The 27,675-nt window shown below is 36.3% G+C and overlaps 1 protein-coding gene across 1 annotated transcript in view; it reads right to left on the minus strand.

Moving 5' to 3' along the window:
- Positions 1–27,675, minus strand: part of PTPRQ (protein tyrosine phosphatase receptor type Q) — a 291,670-nt gene that overhangs the window by 190,876 nt on the left and 73,119 nt on the right. Inside the window, exons 11-16 of the mRNA XM_069094772.1 lie at positions 19,837–20,017; positions 16,648–16,809; positions 16,354–16,533; positions 15,383–15,490; positions 12,104–12,385; positions 3,521–3,703 (exon numbers count right to left, since the gene is read on the minus strand). Coding sequence (XP_068950873.1) covers positions 3,521–3,703; positions 12,104–12,385; positions 15,383–15,490; positions 16,354–16,533; positions 16,648–16,809; positions 19,837–20,017 — 1,096 coding nt within the window. The remainder of the gene's footprint in view (positions 1–3,520; positions 3,704–12,103; positions 12,386–15,382; positions 15,491–16,353; positions 16,534–16,647; positions 16,810–19,836; positions 20,018–27,675) is intronic.

A 27,675-nucleotide genomic window follows, 5' to 3' on the forward strand; every position in this document is an offset into this window, starting at 1 on the left:
CAAATTTGACAGATGGAAAAATAATCTCAAAAGCTCACTGAGGAGAATCATTCCTTTAGAATTAAATTGGAGCAAATGGAAGCTAATGACTTTATGAGAAATCAAGATGCTGTTAAACAGATCCAAACAAATGAAAGAATAGAAGGCAATGTGAAAGATCTCATTGGAAAAAAACACTGATATGGAAAATAGATCCAGGAGAGATCATTTAAAAATTATTGGACTACCTGAAAGCCATCATCAAAGAAAGAACCTAGAAATCATCCTCCAAGAAATTCTCAAGGAAAACTGCCCAGATGTTTTAGAACCAGAGGGCAAAATAGAGGTTGAAAGAGTCCACCAATCACTTTCTGAAAAAGATCCCAAAAAGAAAACTCCTAGGAATATTATAGCCAGGTTTTGAAATTCCCAAATCAAGGAGAGAATATTACAAGCAGCCAGGAAGAAACAATTTGAATATTGTGGAAACACAATCAGGATAACTCAGGATCTGGCAGCTTCTACACTGAGGGATTGAAGGGCTTGTAATATGATATACTGGAAGTCAAAGGAGCTGGGATAAAAACCAAGAATTACCTACCCAGCAAAACTGAGTATCATGTTTCAGGGTAAAATATGGTCATTCAGGAGAATAGAGGACTTTCAAGAATTCTTGATGAAAAAACCAAAGTTGAATAGAAAATTTGGCATTCAGATAGAAGAAGTAAGAGAAGCATGAGAAGGTAAACAGGGAAAAGAAATCATAAAGAACTTATCAAAGTTGAACTATTTACATTCCTATATGGAAAAATGGTAATTGTAACTGATGAAACTTTTCTCAGTATTAAAATAGTTAAAGGGAATAGAAATTATATATATATATATATATTTCTATATTGGAGGGAATATGGGCGTATGAATACATAAGTGAATATGTTTACAGGGATTCATACCGTGTTTCCCCGATAATAAGACACTGTCTTATTAAATTTTTTGGACAGAAAAACACCAGAGGGCTTATTTTCAGGGGAGGGCTTATTTTAATGAACATTGACAGCAATTTTAATAAACAGGTAAATGTGAACAAAAAAATGTAACTTTATTCAATAAGCAAATCACCTGGGGAAGAACAGGATGACGCGCTCACTGCTGCATCCAAGAAGAGCTGCAGCTCGGAGCACGGCGTTCATTTCGGGGGGGGGGAAAGACAGTGCATACAGAGGGTACCGTAATGTAGCGTGTAGCGCAGGGGATCACCTTCACTACAGTAGCGATTTCAATAGGGCTTATTTTCGGGGGAGGGATTATTTTAGAGGAGTCTTACACAGTAAGGGGAGGGCTTATTTTTGGGATAGGTCTTATTATTGGGGAAACACGGTAGATGGAGGACACAGGACCAATTTAATAGGAAGGGATGATACTTAAAAGGTGAAATTAAGAGGTAAGAGAGGAATATAATGAGAGGAGATGGGGAGAGACAGAATGGGGCAAATTATCTCATATAGAAGAGGCAAGGGAAAATGGTTACAATGGAGGAAAAGAACAGGAAGGCAAAAGGGAATGGGTCAACCTTATTCTCATTGAATTTGGCTTGGGGAGGGAATGACATACACACTAAATAAGGTATCTCACCCTACAGGAGAGTAGGGGGGAAGGGGATGAGATGGGGGATGTTGGAAGGGAGGGCAGGCTCAGGGGGAGGGAAGTTGGAAGCACCCACTTTTGAAAAGGGACAGGATCAAAGTAGAGAATACAACAAGTGGGAGGTGAGATAGGAGGGAGGGAAATATAGTCAGTCTTTTACAATATATCTACTATGGAAATATTTTGCATAGCTAATGTACATCCTATATTGAATTGCTTATCTTTCCAGTAAGGGTGGGTGACAAGGGAGGAAGGGAATGAATCTGGAATTCAAATTTTTAAAATAAAATGTTTAATATATATATACTATTATTAATACTATTTTACATGTAACTGGGAAATAAGATACACAGGCACTGGAGCATAGAGATCCACCATGCCCTACTGGAAAAGTTGAAGTGGGTATGGGAGAAGATATGGGAGAGAGCAGATTGGAGGAGGGGATATTAGGACTGCTATGTTGGGGCTGTGGGTAGGGGAAAAATGGAGAGAAAATTTGTAACTCAAAATTTGGCAGAAATGAATGATGTAAATCAGAAGTTAATAAAGCATTTGAAAAGTTAAAAAAAAAAAGATCTAGCAGCTTCTACATTAAGGGATCAATGGCATGGAATATGATATTTTGAAGGTCAAAGGAGCTAAGATGGAAACCAAGAATCACCAACCAAGCAAAACTGAGTACAACGCTTGAAGGGAAAATATGGTCATTGAATGAAGTATATAGGACTTTCAAGTATTCTTGGTGAAAAAAAAAAGAGCTAAACAGAAAATTTGACTTTCAAATACATGAAGCAAGAGAAGTTAAACAGGGAAAAGAAATAATAGGGAACTTATTAAAGTTGAACTATTTACATTCCTACATAGAAAAATAATAATTGTAACTCATGAAACTTTTCTCAGTATGAGGACAGTTGAAGGGAATATATGTGTGTGTGTATATATATATACACACACATACATATGTATGTACATATAGGAGGGTATTTGTGTGTATAAATACATATGTGAATGTGTGTATATGTGTGTTCATGTATACCTAGACAGAGGGCACAGATTCAGTTGAATAGGAAAGGATGGTATCTAAAAAATAAAATTAAGAGGTGAGAGAGGAGAAGGAGAAAGGGAGTGACAGAATAGGGTAAATTATCTCCATGTAAAAGAGGCAAGAGAAAACTATTACAATGGAAGGGAAGAGCAAGAAGGTGAAAGGGAATGTGTCAACCTTACTCTCATTGAATTTGGCTTAAGGAGGGAATAACATACTCAACTGAGTATCTTACCCTACAGGATAGTAGGGGGGAAGGGGATACAAGGGGGGATGATAGAAGGGAGGGCAGATTGGGGGAGGGGGTGGTTAGAAGCAAACACTTTAGAAAAGGGACAGGATCAAAGTAGAAAACAGAATGAGTGGGGGATGGAATAGTATGTAGGGTAATATAATTAGTCTTTCACAATATAACTACTATGGAAACGTTTTGCATAACTACACATGTACAACCTATATTGAATTACCTGTCTTTCCAGTAGGGGTAGGTAAGGAGGGAAGAAGGGAAAGAATCTGGAAATCATAGTTTTAAAAACAAATCTTAAAAACAATTATTTTTTTATATGCAACTGGGAAATAAGATATACAGGCCACTTTGGTATAGAAATCTGTCTTGCCCTACTAAAAAGTTAGGGATAGGGGGATGGGGGAGAATGTAAGAAAGAGCAGACTGGCAGAAGGGGTATTCAATAGGCTCACTATCTTGGGGTGGGCATAGGTGAAAGACAGGGAGAAAATTTGTAACTCAAAATTTTGTGGAAATGAATGTTGAAAATTAAAAATAAATAAAAGATTATTTTTTAAAAAACTCAACACTATCAACTGTAAATGTTTAGCTTCTTTTGTACTCACCTCTAATGCTCTGTGACAGCTTTGTTGTATTTATAGTTCTTTCTTCATTTTCATTATTCCTTCTGAGATAGATGGTATATTTCTGTATGACCCCATTGGGACTTATTGGTGGAAGGAATGAGAGCTCAATTTCTCCAGAAGAAACATTCCGATAGGTAATATTTTCAGGTGCACTGTCAGGGACTAACAGGAATAAAAATAAAATATTAAAAACATGCAATTTGAAGACTTTTTGTGAATTTACACTTTAAGCAAAATTTAAGCCCAATTCTGCTGCTATACAATAAAGGCTGAGGAGAGACCTTTCTAATTAAATTGTATAGGATCAAATGAGATTATAATATTAAATAGTGTTTAAGATAACAGTTGGCATTTAATAAATGTTTGTTTCCCTCTCCCTTCCCAAGTAGGAAAAAAATATCTTATATGTCCCAGTCTCCTTATTTCTTAGCTTCTCCTCCCTCAGTGGCACTTCTTAGTGTTCCCCCTTAATGGATATATCTCTTGAAGATCCAGTGCCCGCCTACTTTCTACCTATTTCAAACTAGGTTATTAATGGAGTTGAATCTAATTTAAGCTGTTTTAAATGAAAAATAGCATTTTAACAGTTCCTCCTAGACTACTGACTATGTCTAGAGCTAGACATACTTTCTCCTGATTCCATGGATTTGAATAGTCCATCTCCTATACCCAGAATGCATTGCTTCTTCATCTCAGTATTAAAAGTCAATGATAATATGGTTCTACTTTACCTTTCCAGACTTAATACACATTACTCTCTTTCACCCACTCTACAGCCCATCCAGTATAGCCTCCTTGCTTTTTATTCACACGAGATTCCATCTCCCACCTCCATGACTTTGTATAGGTACATGCCCATAACATACTTTTTCCTCAATCCAATCCCTTGGAATCCTGGTACAATGGGGAAAAGTACTAGCTCTGAAGTCAGAGAACTTGGCTTCAAATCATGTCTCTGACCTTTAATAACTGCATGACCTCGGGCAAGTCACAATCTCTCTGGATATCCATTTCCTTATCTGAAAAATGGAACTGTTTCGCTAAACAGCCTCTGATTTCTCTTCTAGGTGTACGTTTGTGATCTGATGAGGCCTTTCCTGACTGCCCTCTCCTTCCCATGACCTTGTTTCTATTTCATTTTCACTTGCTTCTGTACATGTTGCTTTCCTTGATAGAGTGTAAGCTCCTTGAAAGTAAGGGACATTTCATTTGATTTCTTTGTATCTTCAGGACCTAAGTAGGCACTTAAGAAATGCTTGCTGACTGACTGATAGGCTTGATTGATTGAGCTATGTAAATGCCAATCAATCATTGTTCTTCTTGGTTAAGGAATTTAGTTTGAGGGATTTTTAACATTTTTTTGCATCTTTATTGCTCTGCCAGCTAGCACAGTGAGTGTCAAGCATACAGTAGGCATTTCATAAATGCTTGTTGAATTAACTGTAAATATTCCTTCCAGAAAAACTTGTATTTTAAAAGAATCAAAATACATTTATGGTAGATTTTTAGGCATTTTCTAGGAGGCAGAGGGACATTTTAGCAGACCACAGAATCGTCCAAATCCCTGAAATTTCACCATGGAAATCACTTATTCAATGTCTACCATTATCTCCACAGGGCAATTATAGGCCCCCAAAATGTGAGATGGAACAGGAGAGGTGCCCCATTAGTACCATTCTCTTGCAAATGCTCTATCCCTTCAGTGTACAAGGAAAGAAGATCAATAAAGATGCAAAAAAAAATGTTAAAAATCCCTCAAACTATGTTCCTTAACCAAGAAGAACAGAACAATGATTGACATTTACATAGCTCAGTCAATCAAGTAGTTTCAACCAGAAGCATGATAAACTACATGGAATAAAAATTAAAGGTATTGGTGATTCTGTTGGGAATTTCATTCTGAGTGCAAGAAGCAACCTGCAGATTTAGAGAAAATGAGGATGAGAGAAGGCAATAAGAAGAAAAGAAAATGGAATAGTGAGAAGAAGCAGGGGAGGAAGGGGGAATAAAATAAGGTATTTGAAAGAATTAGAGAATTGGATCATAGGTTCATTGATTAAGAGCTTGAAGGGGCACTGGAAGTCAACTAGACCAACTCCCTCATTTTATAGTTAAGGAGACAGAGGCTAGGAAATCCTGATTAAATGAGCATAGATATCCAATATTTCCCCTAGAGGTCAGCACAATTTTTGATGTCTGTCTCCTGAGGTGAATTTAAGTCAAATTATTTTTTATGAAATAAGGTGCAGAGAAGATGCCAACCTACATTGGGAGAGAAGATTTCCTAACCTAGGATTTCTCTAAACTAATGAAATCACTGGTCTATTCCCTATCTCTATATCTTTCTGAATTTCTGTGAAACACCATGTTGGTCCACTGTGATTTAGTAAACATGAGTGGGTAGAGTCAAATGGAAAAGCATTTTCCAATCCATAGAAGTCTATACCACAGGCCAGATTCTAAAAAGAAAAAAAAATAACTGTAATCACATAGAGGTCATGGAAATGTGTAAATTCATTACCTTCTCCTGCCAAGAAGAGAAACTGATACCAAAGTCTGACCTGGTTTCTGTGTGTTCTTGGAATGATAAGATTTAAATAGGTAAAGATACACTAATGTAAGAAGTTGACCCTCTCATGTGATAGATGTTCCCAAGAACCTAGAAATAAGACAGTCATTATCTCATTGACCATTTAACAATATTGGCACAGAGATGTATATATGACTAAAGCAATACCTCATTAATGAGAGCCATGATGAGAATATTCAGTGCTTGGTAGAGTACATATCACTACCTCTCTATTAACTGAACTTACAAAAGACAACTTTTTAGTGGGGAATGGTAAATATGGGGAATAGGATGGAATATTCAGCTCATTTGCTTTTTAAATTAAGATGAGAAAACAAAATATTTATTCAATAAAATATTAAAATAAGTTATGCTTCAGTTTTATATTGTAATCAAGTAAGAAAGAAAAAGAGACAAGAGGATAAAGGTATCTATGCAATAAAAGTAATTAAAAAATAAAGGAAAGGGAGAAAGGAGAAGAGCAGGAGGGAGATGGGAGATGAAATGTGGAAATTAGAGAGGGGGGAAAGACTGGAGAGAGGAAGACAATGAAAAAGGAGCAAGCGATTGGGAAGGACTGAGAGAAAGATAGAAAAGAGAAAGAAAAGAAAGATAAAAAGAGGGAGAGACAGAGACAGAGGAGGGAAAGAGAAAAGAGAGAGAAAGACAGAAAAGAGAGATTGGAAAGAGAAAGGGAGGAAGATAAGTATGAGGGTATCTAAGAAAAAGATCCTAGAGGGAAGCAGGAAGAGAGAGGGGAAAGGGAAAAGAGACCGAGACAAAAAGAGGCAGGAAGAAGTGAGGGACAGAGACAGAGAAAGAACAGAGGGAGGGAACAAAGGAGAGACAGAAAGAGAGAATGGAAGGAGGAAGGGAAAGATCAAGAAAGCCACATAGAAAAAAATAAAAACAGAGAAAGCTTGTGCTCAGTAGCCTGTAAGGTAATCATGTTAGATGTAAACTATCCTTATTATTTCCTGCTGTTCATTTGGCCTACCAACATCAAAGTTATCATCTCTTATCATTATATTTTGTAATTCTAAGTTATTCTCCAGTAGCTTAGAGCTGCAGGTTCTACAGTTGGAAAGAGTGAGTCTGGTTTTAATTTAAAACTTCAAAGTTTACTTTTTAGATGAAGTTTATTTCCCCATGGAATTTTGAAGGTCTTGTATGTGAGTGAAGGAATTACATACTTAAGTTTTGGACATTTACTTTGTAACACTATTGGTAGTGTCTGAGAGTTCCTTTGACATTAAAAACCTATCAGATTATCTTTGTGGTTGTGGGAAATTGGGGGCTCATTCCATTGCCTAAGGATTACATTTGAAGCTAGGATTTATTTCATTTTCCCAAGTTTATGTGTATGTGTGGAGGGGGTAGGAATCAGGGTATAATTATTTATTTGAGCCTAATCTTAGAGCTTTGAATGAGCCTGTGACAAAGGGTGAGGTGACAGTGCATAAGGACAGAGCAGTTGGCAGCATCAGGGGTGGCAGAGAGAGCAGACATTTTATGATGTGGGTTCTGAAACAAACTTCAGGGTGTTGCAAGCTTGGTTCCAGTGGCCAAATGTTTCCTTATGAGGGAAAGGGGTAGCTAGAAAGGATGGAAGTTGTTGGCAGTAGTTGTTTTTTATGATCAATGCAAGGACAATGAACTGAACATTTTTCCTGGTTCGTGTCAGCAATAAGTATTTTCTACATTATTTTCTCTATTTCTTAAAGGTTTTTCTATTTCCTGATTTCATCTACTACAAAAATATTATGATAATAATAATGATGATGCATGTTTGGAGATTAATCATATGTAAAGTGGAGAGATTTCAGTGAATACCTAGGAATACAGAATTAAAACCAGGAGAAAAGTCTGTACGTTAGCTTCAAACAGATAAGATTTCATACTGGCTTGTGGGCTCTAAGCTATGATCATGGGAAACATTTATAGCCTTGATTATATTAATAATTTTCATGAGGTTCTAAAAAGCAGACACAGACAATCCATACAAATCAGGAACATCAGAACTCTTGGGCTAGTGGAGTCAGAAACATATTCAGATTTGAGTGGTTTAAAAATACTGATACCTTAGAAAAGCTTTAGCTTCTGAACTGAGAGAAGTGGGTTAAGACATAACTTAGCATGGACCAGGCAAAGGTTGGGTGTCCTGGAATGAGAAGGTGGATGAAGGCAGATGAAATCTGCCCTATCTATGTTTCTATGGTGGAAGTAACCTAGTGGGGTGAGCAAATATCTCTTATTTTTTCTTTATCCAGTCAAAACCCTGCACATACAATAACTTGGGTGTTTTACACAACATGGAGACCACCTGTGAAAAGTCACTGAAACAAGAAAATGACTACTGAGAGCAATGAGAGCTGAAGGATTTCTGTTTAAATGCCAATCACTTCTCTAGGGCACCAAGAAGCAGGCTTAATGGTCCCATTCTCTTGATATTTACATACTCTCTCACCTGAGCTCAGGTCACCAGTTACATTCCAGGTAAATACCAGAATAACAAATTTAAAACTTGAAAGAGGCTTGGCGTTATCTGGTCCTACTCCTCTCCTCTCCATTTTATGTGAGGAAGCTGAGGCTCAGAGAGATTAAATAATTTGCTCAAAGTCACATAGCTAATAAGTATCAGAGTTGGAATTTGAAATCAGGTCTTGTGACTCCAAGTTCACTGCACTAGTCTAAGGTAATGGGCTGAAATAAATCATGAGGCAGTCGGTTCAATAATAATCATAGCTAACATTAGTATAACACTTTAAAGTTTACATAGTACTTTACATTTAATCTTCACAACAATGTTGGGAGGTGCCAATATTTACCCCATTTGATAGATGAGGAAAATGAGAGTAAGGGCTAAATGACTTGCCCAGAATCATAAGCTAGTAAATATAGGTCTGAGGCAGGATTAAAACTCAGTTCTTCCTAACTGTTTCTCTATCTGCTTTGTCTTCTAGCTGTTCATTTCCTCAAAAGGAAGGAAAGTGAAGGAAAAGCCCCGATTCGTAATATTCTAGGCCATAAACCCTAGAGAGGAATGAGCCCATGCCAGCATGTCAACAAAATACTTTCTCACTGGCTGTTGTATCCATCCAACTAACCAACCAACAAGAGAATTATTTGTAATGTTTTATATACAAATGTCCCATCAAATCTAGGACTTTTGAATTTACCAATTCTCTTCACCCTTACTGAAGCATTCCTATCACCCTGTCCTAATATCTCCATAAGCACCCAGTATCTACCACAAGAGATACTGGGATTCAGGGACAAAGAGAACATTAGGTTCAAGATTAAGAAAACCTGTCTTAACTCTAGCAATTTACTAGCTGAGGTAGTCCATTGACTTTATTTAACCTATTTTTAGGACCTAGCTTCCTCATCTTTAAAAAAGGGGAAAATGAGATTTGTCCTGCTTGCCCCACAAGTTTGCTTAAAGGAAGGAGCTTTGTAAACCAAACACTATGTAAATGTGAACCATTACCACAGCGCTTTCTTAGGCATAGTAGTATCCCCCCAAAATATTGATGTGTTTGATTAATTTGATTCAATGAAGTATGTGAGTTTCATTCTTTGGGTCTTGTCAGATGCTATAGATACCAAGCATTGTAGTTATGCCTTTGAGAAATAGTTTTATTATGTTTTGTGGATGTTGATGTGTGTGTGTGTGTGTGTGTGTGTATAGAGACAGAGAGAATACTATACATGAAGATTTAAATGGATATTCAAGTAAAATGAAGTAACTGAAAGAATCATTTTTCCCCAAAACCTTACATTAAATAAGACTAAATTTTAATTTAAAATGTAAATATTTGAAAATTATTATCATGTAATTTAAAAATATTATCATGGGAGGAGAACTGGAAAAGACCCAAGGCCAATAAGCTCATCTCCCTTATTCTGCTGTTAAGGAGACAGACACAGAAGGTTAAGTGACTCACCACAAGGGTCACATAACTCGTAAGTATCTTTGGTGACATCTGAAACCAAGTTGGCCTGATCTGAAAGCCATTGCTCTATTCACTAAACCAGGATACCTCTCCTTATTTTAACATAAGAATGAGTTCTGTGGGGTTGCCCACTAAGTGTAGGATAAAATACAAACTCCTTAGGTGGACATTTAAAGCTCTCCATAATTATCACTCTAACCTATCTTTCCAGCCTCATTTCAAAAAAATCCTTTTCATGAGTACCATGTTCCATTCCAATTAGATTGCTCCCTGAACTTGATATTTTATCTGCTACATAAACATACTCCTCCTTCTTGGCTCAGTTCAGGAACCATATCTTCTAAGGAAAAAAAAAAATAAACGAACTTCCCTGATCTTTTTATTGGGACTTATTCTATCCTTCCTCAAAATTCCCTGTATCATCCTTTACTGTGGGCATACTGTATCTCTTCATTAGAATGTAAGCTCAATGAGGGTAGGCACATTTCATTTTTATGGCTCTATTCCCAGAATCATGCAAAGCAACTTTTCCATAGGAAGCACTTAATATGATTGTTGGATTGAACTCAAGCTCTGAGCTCAAAAGTGATCTTTTTAAATAAGGATTACCCCCTCCTCATTTTGTACAAATATTCATTATCATTCATTTAGCCAATATGTATTGACATTTGGCTTGCAGCTGTGGGAGATTAAAAGATGAAGATCTGAGGATCTTAGCCCTCAGGGAACTAACTTAGAGCTCATAAAGGGAGGGTTTTGTTTTGATTTGTTTTGGTTTGGTTTTTGTGTTGTTTTGCTTTTCCTGAATTAGATCTGTCATTTGATTGGTATAGGAGAATTCCCAGGGAGGAAACTCTGTCTAATAATACAGATTCACAACTTCTCTTCGACCTAGATAGAGTCTTAAGTTGCCTGAAGGACTAAGAAGTTAAATGACTTGTCCAGGGTCCAGAGCCAGCATGAATCAGAAGCAGAATTTGAACCCAACTCTCCCTGACTGGGAAGCCAGATATCTATCCATCACGTCATCTGCCTCTTGTGGGAATTTAGACACATAAAAATTACTGTAACATATGGCGAAAAGGAAACTACAGTTTAGAGAGAAAATGACAGTGTGTTTAACCCAGATAAATTTTGCAGCAATGAAATACTGTTGCTGTGAATCTCTCTTTGTACCTTTCCTGTCTCACTGGTTAAGCAACATAAAGGCAGTAATGTTATTTCAGTACGTGACATAGTGGATAGAGGGTTAGGATCAGGAAAACTTGGATTCAAATCCTACCTATGACACTTCTGATTGTGCTGTTATTACAACTTATTGATTGGCTGGTGCAGAGAAGGTGCGCACCTACACTTATAAAGAGAGTTTTCTCACTAGGAATTCCCTGTATCAATGAAATAACAGGTTTAGTCTGATCTCTATCCTGCTATTTGAATTATAACAAATTATGAATACTTGGGGTCTTTTATGCCATGGTAACATCAATGTTGAAGCAGGTCTTTGATGATATGTGTGTAGGTGGATAGATAGATAGAAAGATGGATAGATACATAGATAGATAGACAGAGATACAGAAAAATGTACACAAATAGATAAATATACACATATGCCATGAATGTGTGATGTATGTATATAGTGTATATAACTATATAAATATATGCATAAATGTGCACGCATGTATATATACACACATCTATACATCCACATGAGTATTCAGTATATACATAGATCGCACACATGTATATATGTGCATACACGGACATATATGTAGATACGTGGACAGACATGTCTAAGTATGTGCGTGTATGTACATGCTATTTAAGACATGCATACATATGCACACATGTATATGCATGTAGCACACACAAGCACCACATATACAACGCATATGACATGCGTGCACACAACACATGTATGCACATGTGTGTGTATGCATTGTATACCTACACGTACAAACATATAAATGAGTGAATGCATGTCATACATATGTATGTTTATAGAAAATATGGTCACAGATGATAATGAAAAACACTTACCAGTTTCTGAAGTCCTTACAGACAGCAAAGATGATAACTGATTGCCATAACCAAGTCTAGTGTAAGATCTTACAGAAATGTTGTAAAGGGTATAAGGTTTTAAGTCACTCAGCACAATATTTGTCGTTGAAGTGTTTTTAAAGAACAAATGGTCTGCATTTCTATAAATAACTTCATAGGAGATGATGATTCCATTAGGTTTTTCTGGTGGTAGCCACTTCAGTTTTATTTCTGTAGGAGTCACATCCACAACCTCGACACCTTGAGGTGGTGATTCAGGTTCTGTAAGAAGGAAATTTTGTTTTAAAAATAGAATGTTCAAGATAGGTATCTTTTGTAAGAAGTTTCCTTAAATGTTAGCAAAATTTGTTATCCTTTGGCCCTAGCAACTTTTTGTTTTAAATTAAGATGCAGAATATATATTCCTTAGGTAGCATATCGGTATTGATATGAAATGGACTCACTTATTTCCTAACCCTACAGTTACTTGGTTGCCCCCATGCCCAACAGAATTCATTCTTTAACGATGTAAAAGCATTTATATGTGATAAGCAACATACTAGGTACAGGGCACACAAAGACAGCCCTTATCTTCAAGGAATTTATATTCTCTTAAGGGAAACAACATGATTGAGGGCTTAAAACCACATCAGCCAGATATTGATACCTGCCAGGGTTTATTATTATAAACTTTAAAATATTCATATTATTCTGGGATGTATAAAAGTTCAAGAGACATAATTTCTGGATAATTAATCCTTTTATAATTAATAAAAGGATTAATTATCCAGAAATTATGTCTCAAACTTTTTTACATGTCATGGTTTATAGCAACTGGCATGGCAGCCAAGGCCCACAGCCTTTCATGGTGTTATAATCCTAGGTGAACACATGCAGTCCTGGCCCTAGAACTCAATTTCCAAGCATCCAATAGAGAACTAGTTCCAATAATTAGCATTCAAACACTCTTTCTTCATAGGATCAGAGATCATAAATTGGCAACTAAGTGACAAAGTGGACACAGTTCTAGATCTGAGTTCAAATCTGATGTCAGGTACCTTGGACAAGTCATTTAACCTCTGTCTGCCTCAGTTTCCTCATCTGTAAGATTGTGATAATAACAACTTCCACTCAAGAGTTGATAAAACAAAATGAGGTTATCTTTATAAAGTGCTTTGGAACCTTCAAGAAGACTATGAATGGTAACTATTACTATTACTATTATTATAGGACCATAGATTCAGAACTGGAAGAAATGTCCAAGGCCAACTATACCAATGCTTTCGTTTTCATTTTATAGATAAGGAAACTAAGACCCCAAGAGATTACAGGACTTGCCCCAAGCCCACATGCAATGAATAGCAAAGCCTTGTCTTGGCTCAAACACCATCCTAATGTGTTCATTTAATATGCATGCTATTCCTCTATCACACTGAAAACCAGATCTCATATTACTGCACCAGACGACACATGACCACTGGCCATCGGAGAAAAGGCCCAGTCCTTTTTAAATGGTCTAGAAGAACATTTTTCTTTGCAGACATCTGTGAGAATGCTGTGTCTTCCTTGCACAATTGTCTGACTATCCTCCTTCCCAATTTTAATTACAGACACTCAAACCCATTTGATTCAGCTGTACAAAGGACACTTTTTTTTCAAAGCTCTTCATAATTTTCTACTAATGTAAGTTATTTCTGAACACATAGCAAGATACAGATGATTTAAACAACTACCAGGAATAATGTAAACCAGTGCAACTTTCTTTGGTATATCAATGAGAACAGGGCAAGACTAAAAGCCAGGAGAGCTTTGGTGTGAATATGGACTCTGATATTAACTACTCATGTGACCTTGAAAAAGTCATTTGATGCTTCTGAACTTCAGTTCCTCATCTGGGATAAGAACACTTGTCACATATCACAGGCTTATGAAGAGAAAAACACTGTCTACCTTAAGAAACAATTGGTCTGAGTTTTGTTTCGCTTGATATATCTAGAGGCTGACAAAACAGAAACTATTGCAGGCATTACTTCCTAAGTTCACTTCTCCACTTTATGTGAGTACAGAACTTGGAATCATAGATTTAGAAGTGGAAGAAACTTTAGGACCCCAGTGAACTTAGACAAGTGATTGCATTTTTCTGGTCTCAGTACCTTGATCCTTAAAATGAGGGGCTCTAGTGATATCATCTCTGAGGCCCCTTCTAGATATAATTCCATGATCGTCAGATCACAGAGGCCATTAAGTCCAACCCCTTCATTTCATTTCTTAGTTTAATTTTTTTATTTGCAAATTTTCTCACTTCCTCTACCCCTCCCCAACTATTGAGAAGGTAAGAAATATGATACCCATTATACATATGAAGTCATGCAAAACATATTTTTACATTGGCTCTGTTGCAATATTTTTGAAGCAAGAAAAAAATTTTAAGTGAGGAAAAATATGATTCAATGTGCACTCTGAATGCATCAGTTCACTCTCTGGAGGTAGATAGCATTTTTTATCATCAGTCCTTCAGAATTGTCTTGAATCACCATATTGATCAGAGTAGCTAAGTCTTTCACAGTTGATTATTGTTAGGATTATGCAATGATTCTGTAAAAATTGTTGTTAACAATAATCAAGTACTGTATATACTGTTCGGGTTCTGTTCACTTCACTTTGCATCAGCTCACATTACTCTTTCAGGTGTTTCTGAAACCATCCCCATCATCATGTCTTATAGCACAACAGTATTCCATCACAATCATTCACCATTACTTGATCAGGAATTCTCCAATTCATTGGCAACACCTCAGTTTCCAATTCTTTGCCACCACAAAGAAGAACTACTATAAATATTGGGGGGGGGTTCTTTTCTTTGGAGACAATTGGTGCTAGATGACTTGCCCCAGGGGCACACAGCCAATAAATGTCTGAAGCCGGATTTAAAATCAGGTCCTCTTAACTCCAGGGCCAATGTTTTATTCACTGCTTCACTTGCTGCCCCTAAATATTTTTATACATATAGGTCTTTTTTTTCTTTTTTTTTATCTCTTTGGGATATAGACCTAGTAGAGGTATCACTGGGCCAAAGGATGTGCATAGTTTTACAGCCCTTTGGGGAACCCCATCATTATAAAGATGAGAATCTGAAGCAGAGAGAGAAAAAGTGATGCAGAAACAGTAAGGAGCTGAGCTAAGCACTTGAGTCTAGGCCCTCAGACTCCACTTCTAGCATCCTTTCCACTGGGTGAGGATAAAATAGATTTAAATGAAATGAGCATTGGACATTCTTACCATCTTCTGGGGTTTGCACAAAAACATCATTTTCTTCAGACAGAGAACTCTCTCCAACATTGGTTGAAGCAGCCACTCTCATTTTATACTTTGTGTATTTCTTCAAACCTGTAAGAGTAACCCAGAAAAGATGAAAATAATTTCTGTGTTTAACATTCTCAGTCTAGATCCGCATAGCACAAAGTACATGCTATGATAGGAGAGAAATAATTGATTTTGAAGATTGGGTATACATCAGTCTAATCAGTCCCAACTCACCATAACAGCAACATTCTAATACATGTATTTCAGAAACTTGCCCTGTATACATGATCTTGGTTGTTTCCAAACATTGCTGGGACAGATTCTAAAGTTCAAAATGAATATTTGGCACTCTGAGGAAGACTTGGCACAACCATAAGCTATAAATTAGTCAGAATTCAGATGGGACGTTGTACCTTTGTCTTCAAAACATGGACTCAGTGGTCAGTCCGATTATTCCAATTGATTTTTCTTTTGAATGATTTAAAAGATATCTTCATTAAGACTCTTTTCTTTTTTGGTCCAGAGAACTCCAGGTACAAAAACTCCCTCCACTCATGCAGATCAGCAACTCGTCTGTAACTTATTGTTGTAGAGGGCTGCTATAAAGGCCTGAAAGGTTAACTGACTGGCCCACAGTCACACTTGTTGGCATGTGCCAGAAGAACTCGACAAAAACTGACTCTCTAATCACTCTGCCATACTGCCTCCATTTAAGTATATTCTCATCAAAATAGTGACTAATTTTTTGTAATAAAAATTGTCAAAGTAAAATGTGATGTCTTTTTCTTAGGTCTTTTTAAAAGGATATTCTTTAAAATTAGATAAAAATAAAAAGTATTGTGACATGATACAGTAAATCCCTAGAACAATGAATATCTGTATGCTGAAATATCCAAATTCATTTTTTCAGCAAAACAGCAACCATTTAAATAAAAATATTGTTCTACCTGTGATAAGAAAGCTGTTATCTAGAGTAGTCATCTGGAATGCTCTGCTTGTATCCAGTTCCATGGCATAAATTGTATAATGAGTTATTTTTCCATTGGGATATTCTGGTGGATCCCAATATAGCAAAATAGATGTTGAGCTAATATTTTTATAGTTTATAGATTGTATGGAGCTTGGCACTTAAAAAAAAGAGGAAACAGTTAATGATGATTGGAGAAGAAATAAAAGCATTAACAAATCATTGTACAGCAGGATCACTGACATGTAACTCATTCAGAGGAAATACACTTTACCTTGCTCACTTGTCCTGACACTGAGAATGGTTGGTGGTCCTTCTCCCATAATTGTGAAAGCAGACACATTGATAGTATATTCGGTGAAAGGTACAAGCCTCTTTATAACATAAGACATCTGTTCAGCTGAAATGTCGGTGAAATACAGATCACTTGCTGTTCCTATTTGGAATAAAAAATAACTTTCAATCCCATAAACACAATTACTTCTATTCACTCACTGAAAGTTTTAAGCCTGAGCATGCACATAACTTGTTATTCTGTCTTCACTCTTGCTTTTATCACCTGTGTAATGGGGATACTGGGAGGGCTAATTACTAAAATGAACACTGAAATAAGAATGAATAAGATTCCAGCTATTACAGATTAGCTATTGTTGAATGTTGTTGAATAGAAGTGGGGGATATGAGGCGTGAATCAGAAAGAATCAAACTTGTCCATAACCAGAAATCTGCATGTCAGCTTATGGGAAAATACTGAAAAATAATCAAAATACTACATTAATATATATAGCAAATACTGCCCTCCCAGCAGAAAAATTGGTTCACAATGGTAAGGTATCTCAAATTAAAACCATGCCCATTTATAGAGTTCTTAAGTTTTACATAGTTTTGAAGTTTTGCTCTGATTTTGAGTCTCACAAAAACCCTATGAAGTAGATAATACAGTTATTACTCTCATTAGAATGTAAGCTCCTTGGAGGCAAGAGCTTTCTTCCTTTTATATTTGTTGCCACTATGCCTGGTATATAGCAAGTGCTTAATTCATGCTTGTTAGTTGACTGATTGATCCCCATTGTAGAGATAGAGAAAATGAGACCCCCAAAATTAAAACAAATGCCCAGAATAACATTAGTGTCAGAAGCAGGAACTGAATACATGTCTTTCTGACTACATGCAAAATGGTTGATGGCTCCCTAAAATATTGCCAGGAAAAATTTTCCAGAATGACTTTGTATTGTTATTTCTCTACTAAATATAAAAAGGGAAGAGTAAGAACCAATTTAGTGTTTAAAATGCTGAATGCATTTGAACAAGATCTCTGTGGCTTTCAATGGTCATCATTTTCAATCCAATCCTAGAAACACGGATTCCCAATTCAGTATTTTACGAGCCAAATTAAGCTATTATCATAAAGCAGGTTTGGAAATCCACTGGTGGGTATAGCCAAATTAGCATATATCAGAGGCAGCTAGATAGATACACAGTAGGAGTTAGGAAGGTCTGAGTGTAAATTCAGCCACAGACATTTACTAACTGTGTGACCTTGGGAAAGTCAGTTAATCATTTTCAGCCTCAGTTTCCTCATTTGTAAAATGAACATGATAATTGTATCTACATCATGAGGTTGTGAGGATCAAATGAGATAGCAAATATGATGCCCTTTGAAAATTTTAAATCACAATATAAATTCTAGGTATTGTGATTAAATAAATAGTGAGTGGAGAGATGATACAGTGTCAGTCAATCCTTGGTTGCAGGAAGACCAGGGTTCAAGTTCTGTCAATGATAGATTCTCTCTCTCTCTCTCTCTCTCTCTCTCTCTCTCTCTCTGTCTCTCTGTCTCTCTGTCTCTCTCTGTCATTCTTGCTCTCACTTTTTCTATATTTCTTTCTATATTATATTGTATATTATTTTGTAATATTTACAATATTTTATCACAGTCATAATTTTATTTCATATTTATATAATATATTATATATAAATATTTATACAATACATATTATATAAATATATTATAAGTTTATATTTTGTATTTTCATATTTTATGAGATTTGTTTTTGGTAATATGCAATATTTCTTTCATGATATATTATATTATTATATTTATATTACATATAATTATATAGTGAGAGCTATAGCTATAGACACTAGATAAATGATCATGAACAAATCACTTATCTTTTTTGCAGCCCAGTCTTTTAGATTTTAAGATTTTAAACTTCGAAGAAAATGTGAATCTGCATGGGTTAAGGGAGTTTCATAGCACCATAAGATCACAGATGTAGAACTAGAAGGGAAATTATAAACTTTTTAGTCTGATTTCCTTGTGCTGCAGATGAGGCAGTTGAGACCCAGCTGACTCACCAATAGTAGTTGCATCCCCAGGTAGTAACTGACAGAGGTAGAATTTGAATCCAGGTCCTTGGATTCCAAATCTGGCACTTATTTCTACTGTTCGCATATAGGGGTTTTCCTATGTTGACAAATCCATAGGCCAATACTTACCTTCTAGCTCTCCCTCTTCTCACATCCCTTCCCAACAAACACAAACTGACCAACTATAGAATAATCAAGGTTGAACTTGGTTTCCATGTGGTATAATCAGAAATTTGTAATTAGCCCTAAATACCAAAAATAAGATTTGCAGATTTTAAAGCTATCACACAGCTTGGGATTCTGAGATCCTAGTTTTATTCAAAAACATTTTTTTTTGCAAAGCAGACAAATTATTGTATTAAAGAAAATAATTTAATTCATTCCCATGGTAAATTTCATTAGTGGAAAATTAAACTCTGTACAATTAATTTTGAATGTAAAAGTCCTAAAAGAGTGGTGAGCATACCATAAAGTATTCTATTCATATGATCTTAAAAAAAAAGCAGCGAACTATGACAAGTCTGTGTTTCCCAGGTCCTTTTAATGGGTCACAAGTACATCCATTCTTCTTTCAGAAATAGTAGGGTCCACTGACACCCCAGAGCAAGTGTATATACTAATGACATCACCATGTCACGGAGGTCACCTCCACCTGTTTGTCACCCTACACACTAGAGTTGTAACTTTTTGACCTATTTACCTTCAGTGATGGCTGGAAACCTATTAGTCAAAAGCTGCAAAGAGAAGGAGGCTTGTAAAGGGTTGGAAGATATGTTAATCCCCTACAATCACACCTGCTTTGGCAACTGTAATAACTGATTGTCTATGCAGCTTGGCTGATGACTCTGGGGTTCTAGTTTTTTCTGGGAGGAAGGTCAGCTAGGTGAGGAAGGGGCTCACTCCTGCTTGTGTGGCATTCCCATTTACTTCACGAAGTTATCTGCTAGTTTAAAAAAAAAGTAAGAAAAAATCTGACTCTACTCCATGACCCATTAATAATTTGTTTGAACTCTGTACTAAAGTAACCTAGACATGACAGCAACATGGATGGTTGGGGTATAAGTCATAGAGAAATAAAAATTTTATATACCAGTTGTTGAATAAAGTTCTTCATTTCCATTTGCTTGGGGAATGCTATTTTGAGAAAGGCTGGAAAAGAGAACTGAAGATTCTGCTGCCATGTTGGAAAACATCTCTGCTGAGCCTTCATATGATGTGGTCACTTCATTTATTAGAGCCTTGGTTTCTGGAGTCATGGAATCACCCATAAGCTGAAAAACAACAACAACAAAAACAACAAATCCTTTTCTTCACAGTGACACTGACCAGTGACTTGAGTGAATAATTATTTTAACAGCTGATATTGCATACAGTTTTTTTTACAATCAATGCTGGATTGTTTTTCTGCCATGATTTATTTTTGTCAATTATTTTTACGACATTCCACTCTCTAGCTACTAAGAATCAGCTGTAACATAACACTCCAGCCACACTTACAAGAGGCCACTAGTTCATTTTGAGAACGGATTTTTTCGGTGTGTGTGTGTGTGTGTGTGTGTGTGTGTGTGTATGTGTGTGTGTTTCACTTAATTTCTTAAGTATAAAAATGGATATCTTCAGCAAGATATTTTGACTAATTATACTAATACTTCAGGTGTTACTATGATATACTGGATAGAGCAGTTGAGGCAAGATAAGACAAAGAAAAGAGTTCTGGACATGAATTTGAATTCATTCATTCTGCCTCTGATACCTTGGGCAACTCTCATAACATCGTTGGTGCTCTGCTACTTCATATGTAAACCCATGGGAGTGTGACTCAAAGGTCTCTTCCAGCTCTAAATCTATGATACTGAAATTTTTTATGTCAATTCAAATCCCAGCTCAGCCATGCAGTAGATCTGTAACCACAGGCAAAGCAAGGACCTTCTATTATCCTTAATTCAGAACTCTGTTTCATTATCTGTATAATAGATAATACCTCCTACCTCAAAAGGTTATTGTGAGGCTCAAATAAGATCACACAAAGGTAATATCAGGTAGTAGTACTAGTAGTAGAAGTAGTAATAGTAGAAGTAGTCCGAACTTGCTGTTTAATTAGTGTGTCAAAATTTGGCATAATGGTTAGAGAACTGACTTAAGAGTCAGGAAGACTTATGTTCATGTCCTACAACTATAATAAAATAATAATAATAATAATAATAATAAAATCTAACACTCATATAGCACCTACTACTGCGCTAAGTGCTTTCCAAATATTATCTCAATTGATCCTCATAACAACCTTGAGAGGCAGATGTTATTATTATCCCCATATAAATGAGGAAACTGAGGTAGAGGTTTGTCCAGTAACTTGAGTCTTTCTGATTCCAAGTGGGGTGCTCTATCCACTGTGCCATCTGTGTTGACCAGGGGAAATTCATTCACTTAAGTTCTCAAGGCTCTAAGCAACTCTCTAAGACTAAAAATTGCAGATTTTTTTGCAGAGAAAGTTTGCATACTGGAAGCTCCCTATTCTGATGAAATCACAAGTTTAGGGAGAAGAAAAATGGAACTCTCTGTATAGAAACTCTTCTGCTAAAGTAATTTCTCTACAGCTTATAGATATAGAGAATGATGGGCACACTGAGCAGTTAAGTGACTTTCTCATGGTCAATATAGCTAGTACAATATGTGTAAGAGGCAAGGCTTAATCATGGGTCTTCTTGATTCTAAGGTCATTACTCACCTACTATAGCACAGAAATTCATATCTCCTTACATTTTACCAACTTAATTCACAAAGTAGTCCTACCAACATAATTTCAATTGATCCTTATAACAATCCTATGAGCTAGTGAGGGTGATTTTATCATCTCCACTTTAGAAAGGAGGAAGCCCAGGCTTGGCAAGCTAAAGTACTCATTTAAGGTCATATAAGGAAATACACTGAAGATAAATCTAAGACTTCTAACTTCAGGTTTAATTTTTTTTCCTACTCTCCTATGAATATGACTGAGGGAAAATTTCTGGACGAGTATTTTTTTTCAAAATGCTTGGCTTTATATGTACACAAATGCTCCTCTTTTTGTGACAAAGAACTGAAAAATGAAGGGATACCCATTAGTTGAGTAATGGCTGAATGAGTTGTGGTATATGATTGTGATGGAATGCTACTATATTACATACTACTACTACTGTAGTATAGGAAATGACAAGCAGAATGGTTTCAGAAAAACCTGGAAGATGTATATGAACTAATACAAAGGAAAGTGAGCAGAATCAGGAGACCATCATACTCAGCAACAGCAATACTATGTGATGATCAACTGTGAAAGACTCAGCTACTCTGATCAAGACAATGATCCAAGACAATTCTAAAGGACTTAAGATAAAATGCTATCCACCTCCAGAGAAAGACATGATGGAGTCTTGAATGCAGATCAAAGCAATATGGCTAATATGGAAATAAGTTTTGCTTACTTTCACATGTATAATCTATATCCAATTCTTGCCTTCTTTAGGTGGGGAAAGAAAGAGAGGGGATTCAGAATTCAACATTTTACATAATGAATGTTAAAAAAAAAACATGTATGGGGCAGCCAGGTAACACAGCGAGTAAGAACACCATCCCCAGTGTCGGGATGACCTGGGGGTTCGAATCCAGGCTCAGATACTTAGCATCACACCCAGAAATAACTGGCCATGTAACCTTGAGCAAGTTAATTAACCCCAACTGCTTTAAAAAAAAAACCAAACATGTAATTGAGAAGAAGAAAGAAAAAACAGTTGGCTGGAACATGTCTTGCTTCATTGTACAGCCAAGTCATCAATTTATAATGGAATGATTTTGCTGATTTCTCAGAAACACACATCTAGTTCGATTCAATTCATTTTAATCCCACAAATTCGAAGTACCTTCTATGTGCAAAATCATGTTAGGTGGAAATAAAAAGGGTATTTCCCTTGCTCTCAAGGATTGCAAAACTCAAATTACTAGCAAGATATGATCCTTGCTCACATAAATACAATAAAAGATATAAATTGTTAATGCCAAAGGAGAGATTCAGACAAAAGGCTCTGAGAAATTTCAGAAGATAAATATCATTTAAGATTTGGGGATGAATTTAAGGAGAAGAAAACATCTCAGTTGGGCTTTAAAGAAAGAGGAATTCAAAAGATAAAGAAGATGGTATGAGGGGCGGCTAGGTGGCGCAGTGAGTAGAGTACTGGCCCTGGAGTCAGGAGGACCTGAGTTCAGATCCAGTCTCAGACACTTAACACACACAAACAAAAAACCTAGCTGTGTGACCTTGGGCAAGTTACTTAAACCCAGCTGCCCTCCAAAAAACAAAACAAACAAAAAAAAGAAGATGATGGTATGATTTTTAGGAATGGCTTACATGAGAGCTAGGGCAGAATGAAATCAATGAATGGTGGTTTCAGTTAAATGGATTGTAGATAGTTATGTGGAATAAATCTAGGAAAGTAGGTTAGAAGCTTGTTGTAGTAAGTTTTAGATGCCTAGTTAAGATGTTTGAGTTTTAAACAATAGGCAATAGAGAGCTAAGAAAAGTTTTTGAGCAGGAGGGTGAGGCAGGGTAAGATATGGACATTGAGGAAATTATTTTTGCAGGTGTTAAGGAAGAGCTAAAAAGAGGAATGCAGGGAGCATGGACACTGGCTTGGAGGCTACTGAAGTTGTTGGGGCAAGAGGTGACAATGGTCTGAGTTAAGTGGCATTTTGAGTAAAGAAGAGATAAAAGGTGGGAGAGACACTGTTTGGCTAGAATCACTAGAACTTGGTAAGTGAATGATATGGGCTGAGATCAAGAAGGGAGCTTAAAAGATGCTTCACTTTTGGAACCTAGGTAATTGAAAAGATGACACTTCCATAAGCAAAGAGAGGGAAAGACGAGGCTTGAGAAAAAGATAATACGAGTTCAGTTTTGGACAAGCTCCAAGAACTTATATCTTCAAATGTCTGAAGTCCTAACTGTGAGTGCCTAATGTGTAACTAGCTGCTCTAACTTCACTCTACTCCCCTATCATCTCCTCACCAACTATTTTGTCATTTCAGAAATTCCTTCTATGTCCACCACCTTACTCCCATTTTCCAAATCAATACTGCCATGGCTACTGAAAAAAAAAGGTGTTTTAATCTCCTTTCCTGTAGTTCTGTTTTGGGCCATCCTTCCAAGTTTCCAAATGTAAATTCCCCCTTAATCTCTACCCCACTATATTTGTTGCTTCCTTTTATTAGAATATTATGCTCCTTAATGAAAAGAAAAGGTTTCCTTCTTGTTTTGTGTCTCAAGTACTCAGCACAGTACTCAGCCCATAGAAAGCATGTAATATATTTTTAAAATTTATTTGTGAATTCATTCAACCTTTTAATGTACTGATAGGATACCCAAGTTAAGATTTCCATAGGATAGTTGGAATTCCCAAATGGAGTGCATGAGAGGGAATAAAATGGAATGTATATATTTGGGAGATCTTGGATAAAGGTAATAAATAAGCCATGGGAGTAGTTGAGAAACATGAGGGAAGGAATGAAGATATATAAAAGGAAAGGAACAAGGACAGAGCTTTGGAGAACACCCTACTTAAGAGATCAAGGAGGACATTAAACCAATGAAGAAGCATAAGGTTGATGTTTAATATTTGTATGAAGTTATCTTGCTGTTGTTCAGTCATTTCAGTTGTGCACAACTCCTCATCACCCTATTTGGGGTTTTCCTAGCAAAGATACTGGAGTGGTTTTCCATTTCCTTCTCCAGATCATTTCAAAGATGAGAAAACTGGGGCAAACAGGGTGAAGTGACTTGCTCAGGATCACAAAGCCAGTAAATATCTGACGCCAGATTTGAATTCAGGTCTTACTCACTCCAGACCCAATACTCTATCCACTGTACCGCTCAACAGCCCTCAGATCACTTAATTTCCATTGGCCTTGGTTTGTTTTTGTTCATGTATAAAATAAGAGGGTTAGAGTTCCTTCCAGTCCTGAATCTATAATACTAAGCAACAATTTACTTAGAAATAAGATACAATATTCCAAAAAGTCTAGAGAAAGAGAGAAACAAAACTGATGATAGAAATGCCAAAAAAATCCTTTGTCTCTTGAGTGTCTTAAGATAAATTACTTTAATTTTTCTAAGATAGCTTAGTTATTGGAAAAAAATACTAGACTTTTAGTCTGAAACCCTGGGCCAAAGTCTTAAACTACGTGGGTGGCTTTGGGTAAATCACTTAACTCTCTAAGTCCCAGGATGCTCCTCTTTATAACTATACCCCCAATTTCACAATGTATTAATGTGAAATAAATGAATAAGCATATGTAAAGTGCTTTGAAGTTATAAATAACCAAATAAATGTCATCCATTGTTATTATAGATAACCAGACAAGTGGGAATGAATCTCATTGACGTGATTTGTCTATAATTGTAAAATACCAAATAAATGTCACTTTTTATTACATGTAATCAGAAAAATGGAGATGAATCTCATTTATATGATTTATCCATAGTTGTAAGGTACCGAATACATTCACCTATTATTTAATTTATTCAAAAAATGGTTAGAGGAGTCTGTAAACAGAAAGAATACTTAGAGATCTTCTTCCATTCTAGTTTCTGCCATGCCTCCATAGGCAAATTGGAGTAGTCTGAGTCACAGGCACATAACTTAGAGATGCTCAGGCATTCCTGACTCTATAGGCAATATATTATGTCTGCACTACACAGCTGTGTCCACTATCAATCAATCAACAATAGAGGCTCCATCGTGTGCAAGCACTCTTTGAGGGCCTATGAAGGCCTGGGTGTAAAAAAGGAATTTTCCCTGAATTCGGCCTTTGTATGAAAATTCATCATGGTTTTGCTCCAATGCAGTCAGTATTAGAAGTCAAATTCTAGAAGTCAATTATCTTAATGGAGTCAAACATTCTCCAAAGGACATTTTAACCTAACACTTGCTATGGATGTTTTCAACTACCTCTGTCCCCCAATGTATTGACATCCATTGAAAAGGTTCTGTCAGTGGCTAGGGAAATGATTCCCAACCTTGATTTCACCAGAATTCAGAGTGTCACTCATTACTTCTAGGGTCATCATGAAATTTTCACTAACAGGTCTTCACATTTTCATTCATTTCTTTAATCAGGTATTTATATCTCAGATTCCAAATAAATCCAAAGTATTATAAGAAATAATTTTAAAAGGAAAAAAGGTTGCAGTGTTAGCACAAAGAAAAGGATAAGGATAAGAGCTATTCGTATGGTAAAAAATGGTTGACTCAATGCAACTATGAGCCACAGGTAGGAGAATTCCAAAGTCAAAAAATTAATTAAAGTAGGGGTTCTTAACCTAGTATCTATGAACTTCTATTTTTTTTGCAATTTTCATAATTTTATTTTAATGTAACTGGTTCCTTTTGTAATTCTTTATATTTTATTTTTTGCATTTAAGACATTATTCTGAGAAGGGGTCCACAGATTTCATCAGACTGTCAACAGTCTATACACAAAAAGATTAAGAACTCCCAAAGTAAAAAGGTTCTATAGTATTTTTTTTACCAGATTTTTAATTTCAATAGTATAGGGAACAGTCTATTAGAAAATTTCCTACCAAGGAAGATAGACACACTGCAACTTATTGTTGTAGAGGGTTTGTAGGGCACTGAGATATTAAGTAACTTGTCTAAGGTCACATAGCCAGTACATGTCAGAGGTAGGTCTTCCTGAATAAAAGGCCAGCCTTCTATCCACTATATCATATTGCCTTTCTGATCCTATAGTCTTTAAAGTTCTGCCAACATAATTTGGACAGGATCTAACCAGCTGGAGAGGTCTTAAGAGACAGACTTTGCTATACGAAGACCAGCCTAGTTAAGCACAGAAAAGTGTACTGCCAGAATGCTGGCTAGGAGGTAATGAATTATTTTGGCCACGGAGATCCACAAAACAAAAAATGTACCTAACAGCCATCAATCCTAAGTGGCTCCTTCTGATAGAATATTGACATTAATGGAGTAGTAAAAAGTGAACCAGAAAATCCTAAGAATGAATGAAAAAATATTTATTAAATGTTTACTATGTCTTAGGCATTGTTATAAGCACTAAGGATACAAATAAAAAATCAACATAGCCCCTAGCCTGAAGGAAATTACTTTCTAATATAAGAAAACAATACACATACAGGAATGGTGGTCTAGGAATTGTGTTTTGATCAGGAAAGTCTCAGGGAGGTTGAGTGAAATTATAGAGAAATTCATTGACATATCCTTTTCCAAAATGGTTGCATTAATTTAATTACTGTTTCTAGAGCAAGAAATGGAAAACAGTGAAGATTTGTGGAAATACATGCTTATCAGGATGGCAAAAGATAGTCAAAGAATTGCTCTTCTGTGTGTCTACATCAGGCCATAAATAGTGAAGGGACACAAATCAAAAGACCAGGGTTCCAGGAGAAGAGCTGTAGTGCTGAGTTGAAAATGCAAGAGTATGATATGAAGATGTCTAAGAAATGGCCCATTAATACATTATGTAACTGTTAGGTCTCTGAATTTGGGATTATGCTCCCTGATGATCAAGGAATTCAAACATTACTACAAAAACTTAACTCTATCCATATTGGCATTATTTCTGCAAAGAAAGCCAGAAGAGACTAAATCGCGGCTGAATAAAAGGAAAGCTCTTTGGCTTTCCATGGAGAGATGAACAGAGGAGTTTTCCAAGAAGGGTTCAACTGGATCAATTCAAAAAGCCCCATAGTCCTTGGGGAGCAACTACAAAACAAATGGTGATGTGACTTTCTCAGTGTTCTTTCCATTTCTGATGCTGAATGATTTAACGGTGCTCTGGATGAACTTTATTTTCCATGTCTTCAGTAGCTATGGCTGCCAAGCAGGCAAGGGTTGTAGCACCTGCAGAGACAGCTTCTATGTCA

This window comes from Petaurus breviceps, unplaced genomic scaffold, assembly GCF_028583685.1.
Source record: "Petaurus breviceps papuanus isolate PSGF00001 unplaced genomic scaffold, PetGlider_PUasm1.0 221, whole genome shotgun sequence".
NCBI classification, from domain to species: domain Eukaryota; kingdom Metazoa; phylum Chordata; class Mammalia; order Diprotodontia; family Petauridae; genus Petaurus; species Petaurus breviceps.